Consider the following 6,294-nt stretch of genomic DNA (forward strand, 5'->3'; position numbering starts at 1 on the left):
GAGAACCATTGAGAACCATTGAGGGCCGAGAATGTGTCCTCCAGCTTTGGAAGGTTGTACGCGTCCTTTATAGTCTGGAGGTTTAGACGCCTATAATCGATGCACAACCGGACTTGGCCGTTCTTTTTCCGGACTACCACTATGGGCGATGCAAATGGTGACTCTGACTCCCTTATAACTCCCGCATCAAGAAGCTCTTTAATGTGCCTCCGGACAGCTTCAATGTCCTGTGGGTGGATTGGTCGGGCACGTAGTTTGAAGGGACTTTCATCCGAGAGTTTTATGTGGTGTCGCACCTGGTCCGTCCGGCCAAAATCCTGGTCATGATGTGCAAACACGTCAGCCATGTTGTTGAGCTGCTGAGTGATGCGTCGCTTCCATTCGAGTGGGACTGGGGAATCAGCGAAATTGAAATTCAAGGTGGGTTCTTGAAATGACTGGGTCTCTGGAGGTCTCTGGAGAGATTCTGATTGCTTGGCTATGCTGTGCTCCTTTAATATGATGGTCTGATAAGCACTAACCTCTGCAATAATGCACTTAGCAGGAATGACGATGTCATGGTCAGACTCGTTGCTTATGACGACTGGTAGCTTATGGGGCCGTAGCTGGGGGAAATCAACGAGACCAGATTTTACCAGCAGGCCACCTGGCAAGGGGGATGATGATGGATACTCAATGACGACGGATTTCTCATCCTGAAGACCAGTGACAAGGGCAACTCCCTCCACCACTACAATTTCACCGGCTGGAATGACTTGAGGCGTCTTGCCTTGCATCTTTACTACCCCCTGGTGGTTGTTGCTTGCCTGCTTCCGTCTTAACTCAATGACCTTGAAAACTACTTTGTAGCCGTGTGGGAGGGGCTGGCGATTGGTTAAGTCAGTCTCTGAGTAAATGTCAAACAGTACATCTAGAGTGTTAGTGCCTATGAGCATGAGGGACTGTGAAGTGTCAGGAACAACTAAGGCAAGTGTATTTACATCTATTGGGACTCCTACAAAGTCTTTTGGAAAGGTTATGGTCATTTCTATATAGCCAAAGTAAGGCACTAGCTGGCCATTTGCACCTTCCACTTCTAAGAGGTCATGAATCGGCTTAATCTTCTGCTCTGAAAGGTGCTGCTTGTAAAATGACTCAGGTACAGTGGTAACTTGTGAGCCTGAATCAAGAAGGCAGTTGACCTCTTCACCTCTCACAGTCACTTGGGCTGTGCTCTTGATGCCAACCAGCCGTTTGGGGAGTCTAAACGGTTGGTCCTGCGTTGGATGATGTAAGCTGGAACATGTTTGAGCTTTAATGTTCTCTGTATGTGTAATGTCTTTGTTGATCTCAGTAGGGGTTTTGTCTTCCTTGTTTACGTCTGAGGGACGTTGTTGACTCTCCTCAGCCCCTGTTTGTCCCACAACAGGAACTGTTAGTCGTTTAAAGGTAAGTTTGAATCATTTTGAGCTTCCCACTGGCGCTGTTTTTTTTCCAACTGCCTCTTCTTTTCTGCCACTAGGTCGGGGTTTGCGGGGTCGGTGCAGCAGGGGGCAATGTGCCCATCTTCACCGCAGTTAAAACAGTACCAGGGCTTGGGTTTGTATGTCTGTTTCTTTTTGATTTGTCTTTGCATGTCTGTATCATTTGGCTTTGACATCCTGCTCTGTTGCTTCCCTGCAGATCCCTTGCTGCTAGCTCCTTTGGTGTTTTTCTGTGACATGTATGTAGTTAGTTGGCTTTGCAGACTTGCCACTTGCTTTCTCAGATCCTCAATAGCACTGATACTGCTCTCATCTTTCTCCTCTGGTTCACAAACATATGCGCCATGGAACTGCACCTGAGCTCTTTGCTTTGTGATGCCAATATGTTTTTTCATACGACAGGATTTTGCTTGCTGTCGATCTTCTTCGGAGCGAATCATTAGCAAGAGGTCTGAGAATGGGGGTGGGCTGCTCTTCTTTTGCTCCAGTTGCAGGGCGCTGAGCAAGGTGTTATCCCAACACCCCCTGCAGAACTGCTTAGTAAGATGTTTGTCTACTTCTTCATGTGTAATTCCCCCCCTTTTTGTTGCTCTGTTCAAGGCTAACTGGAGCCGATGAAGGTAAGTGGATGATTTCTCACCTGGGTCTTGGAGGGTGTTCAGGAATTGAGCAAAGAGCTCCTCTCCATCTTCCACAGTACCGAAGGCTGAGTCTAGGAGCTGTAGGTAGGCTGCAGGCGGTGACTCAGGCCGTAAGCTTTTAACTACATCAGCTGCTGGTGGGAGCAAGCTTTCTTGGATTTTTCTGGATATTTGCAGAGGAGACATGCTAGGATCATTCTGGAGCAACTCAATGTGTATGCGCCATGTGTCATAATCAGTTTCATGATTAGGTCTGGGAGTCTTGCCGGAGAAGGAGCGGAGTCTCACTTGGGATTGGATGTGTGGGACAACGTCTTGCCTCCGCACAATATGCTCGACCACGACCCTCTGGATGTCCGGTGGGTTCAAGTCACTTACTGATAGGGACGGTGCTCTCTTTCCATTGGTGAGGGGAACATGGTCAGTGGCACCGTTGCTGCTTGGTGTGGCATCTGGAAATGAGGTGTAAGACTGTTGCTCTTGATGAGTGGGTGGGGATACGACAGTGGTCTCAACATGTGTGGGGGAGGATTCTTCAGTTGTGGGCTGCATAGTTTCAACATCTTCCCCGATCTGAGACATCATTTCCTTCAACACCACGCAATAGTCTTTGCCACTCATCTTAGCTAGTTGCTTGAGCTCAGCTAAGTATGTCTTGGTAACATTACTTCCAACCTTGGTAGCGTACACGCTACTGAGTGTTTTTACTTCATAGACAACAGTGGGGTCATCTCGTGCTATGCACATGTACGGTAAGCGAGGTTCTAAACCTTCTAAGGCTGAACCGCTAGCATATTCAACGATCAGGTTTTGAAAGAACTCGGACTGTGAATCATCAACCAAAAGGATTCTCTCAATTTTACCATACTGTTTTAGAAAGTCAATCACTTGTTCATCTTGTTCAGCTACCTGAGTAATTCCACTGACAGTAACTGCATTTGGAATTTTGACACCAGACTTTTGTATGAAATCCATACTGCTTATTACTTCAATATTGATGCTCAAATCAAATGGCTCCTGGCTGGCTCGCCACTTCTGTAACCAATTTTAGGAGTGTAAAAGTGAATTACAGTATAATATAAGTTGGACTAACAATAAGACCAGGACCAGAATCAGAAGAGACCAAATTCGAGAGGAGCCACTGTACTGAGCAACAACAATGAGGCAGACACAAGAGTAACAATTGAGTAGCCACTCTTATATTTTACAGTGAACAAAGTAATTTGTCTGGTTCGTACAAAATGCGAAATATTATACCAAACAGTAAGAAAAATAAAAAAGTAGATAGATAAATAGATAGATAGATAGATAGATCCTTTAATAATCCTTTACAGGAAATTACAGTGTCACAACAGCGTGGACAGACATAACAAACATAACAAACACACATTCCCTCATATGCTAAAATACTTAAATACTACAATAAATACAATGATAAATACTAAATACTAAATACTATAAGGTGCAAAGTTAATTTTGTGCATTGTAAAACCGTATGGCAGCTGGTATACAGGACTTCCTGTACCGCTCCGTTTTGCATATTGGTGCAATTAGTCTGACTGAAGGTGCTGTTCTTGATCACCTTCAGGGCGTGGAGTGGGTGAGTGGGGTTAGTCATTATTGAGGCCAGTTTGTTGAGGATTCTGGCCTCTGCCACCTGCTGGACCTTTAGCTGCTCAGCCCCGACCACTGAGCTGGCCTTTCTGATCAGCTTGTCCAGTCTCTTCTTGTCCACTGTGCAGGCGCCTTCTCCCCAACATGCCACAGCGAAAAACAGAGCACTGGCCACCACTGAGTGGTAGACAGTGCACAGTAGGGGTTGGCAGATGTTAAATGACCTTAGTCTCCTCAAAAAAAAGAGTCGACTTTGTCCCTTCTTGTACACCGCTTCCATATGACATTTCCAGTCCAGCTCACTGTCGAGCTGCACACCAAGGTACCTGTGGTTGGTGACCATCTCCACCATAGTGCCCCCGATGCTGATTGGTGTTGGTTGAGTCCTCCTCCTCCCCCTCCTGAAATCCACAACTATCTCCTTTGTCTTTGTGGTGTTGAGATGAAGATTGTTGTTTGTACTCCACTCCACAAAGTTGTCTATGGTGTCTCTGTACTCCTCCTCATTTCCCCCTTTAATGAGGCCAACAACAGCTGTGTCATCCGAATATTTTTGCAAGAAGCAGCTTTTAGTGTTGTATTTGTAATCCGCTGTGTAGATGGTGAACAGGAATGGAGCCAGCACAGTTCCTTGTGGAGCCCCTGTGCTGCTGAGGATGGTGCATGAAATATTGTTCTGTAAGCGCACATACTGTGGTCTGAGATAAAGGTAGTCCAAACACCACAGTATCAGTAATGGATCCACCTTCATCATCTCCATCTTCTCCCCTAGCAGACGTGGCTGGATGGTATTAAAGGCAGATGAGAAGTCAAAGAATGTTATCCTTACAGATGCATCAGGGGTGTCCAGATGTGTGTATGCCCTCTGCAGCATGTACATGAGGGCATCATCAACACTGATGTTAGGCTGATATGCAAACTGTAAAGGGTCCATTTGCGTAGACACACTAGTGCAGAGGGAGGAGAGGACAAGTCTCTCAAATGTCTTCATGATATGTGAAGTGAGAGCTACTGGTCTATAATCATTGTGGTTTGTGGGATGGGTCTTCTTTGGGACAGGTACTAGGCAAGATGTTTTCCACAGCCTTGGGACCTTCTGTAGGCGCAAGCTCAGGTTGAACAGGTGTGTTAGAATACCACACAACTCTGAAGAGCAAGTCTTCAGTAGCCTTGGGCTGATGTCATCGGGCCCCACTGCTTTCCCTGGCCTCAGCCTGTACAGCATCATCTTAACCTGGGCAGTATGGAGAGTCATAGGTGGGGTTGCTGGTGGAGTAGGAGGTGAGAAGATAGGACTCTGTGCAGGTAACATCTCAGGAGTGTTGGAGAGAGGGAGGGGAGGTGGTGAGGAAGCAGACCAGGTAGGGGCGGTAGTGGTGGTGTGGGGAAGTCAAATCTGTTGAAAAATCTGTTCAGATCATCGGCCAGACTCAGTTCACCATCAGGCAGTGTACTGCCCTTCTGCTTCATGCCCGTGATCTTTCGCATTCCAGCCCATACCTGCTTCACTCCATCCTGCTGCAACTGTTGTTCCAGTTTGAGCCGAAATGCTTCTTTCCCCTCCTTAATCCTCACCTTAAGTTCCTTTTGAAGTTCTTTGATTTTATTCCTGTCGCCCTCCCTGAAAGCCTTTTTCTTCTCATTTAGTAAGGACTTCAGGCTGCTGGTTATCCATGGTTTGTTGTTAGGGAAGCAACGAATTACCCTGGATGGCATGATGTCATCATAACAGAAATTAATGTAATTGGTAATGCATTCTGTTAGGCCGTCGATGTCTTCCCCATAGTCCTCACAGAACACATCCCAATCTGTTGTCTCAAAACAGCACCTCAGGGCTTCATCAGCCTCAGGATGCCAGACTCTTGATGTTCTGGTGGTGACAGGCAGCCTCTTTACAGCTGGGGTGTAGGAGGGAGAGAGATGTAGCATGTCGTGGTCTGATCGACCAAGGGGGGGCAGTGTTGTACATTTGTATGCATTTTTCACATTTGCATACAAGAGATCAAGTGTTTTAACACCTCTAGTTGCACAGTCAATAAACTGTTTAAAAGTGGGCAAAGTCTTAGAGAGACAGACGTGGTTGAAATCTCCAGACACAACAATGAACGCCTCTGGGAACTTGGACTGAAGTCTTGCGATAGTGGTGTGAAGCTCGTCACACGCGACTTCCGCCGTGGCAGATGGGGGAATGTAAACAACAATAGTTATCACCACAGTGAACTCTCTGGGTAGGTAGTATGGCCTTAAACTAACCGCTAAAAGTTCAATGTCCTTGTTGCATATCTGTTCTTTGACAGTGGCATGATTAGGGTTACACCATTTGTTGTTGACGAGCAGTAAAAGCCCCCCTCCTTTCTGCTTACCGCTCGCTCTGGTGTCCCTGTCCGCTCGGATTGTCTTGAAGCCGGTGAAACTGATCAGGGAGTCAGGCGTGTTTTCCGTCAGCCACGTCTCTGTCAGGCATACAATACTGCTCTCCCGGTACAATTTCTGGTACCTCACCAGGCTTTCCAATTCTTCGAATTTGTTTGTTAGGCAGCAAACATTTCCCATAGTGATTCATGAGTGACAAGTAG

General features: G+C 46.6%; 1 protein-coding gene across 1 annotated transcript; it reads right to left on the reverse strand.

Annotated features, from left to right (window-relative positions):
- Nucleotides 1-1,414: 1,414 nt before the first annotated feature.
- Nucleotides 1,415-3,086, reverse strand: LOC132449884 (zinc finger CCHC domain-containing protein 12-like). Its single transcript, XM_060041759.1, has one exon. The coding sequence runs from the start codon at nt 3,077-3,079 to the stop codon at nt 1,415-1,417; it is 1,665 nt and encodes a 554-aa protein (XP_059897742.1). The 5' UTR covers nt 3,080-3,086.
- Between the last annotated feature and the right edge of the window lie 3,208 nt (nt 3,087-6,294).

Source organism: Gadus macrocephalus, chromosome 21, assembly GCF_031168955.1.
Source record: "Gadus macrocephalus chromosome 21, ASM3116895v1".
Taxonomy (NCBI): Eukaryota; Metazoa; Chordata; class Actinopteri; order Gadiformes; family Gadidae; genus Gadus; species Gadus macrocephalus.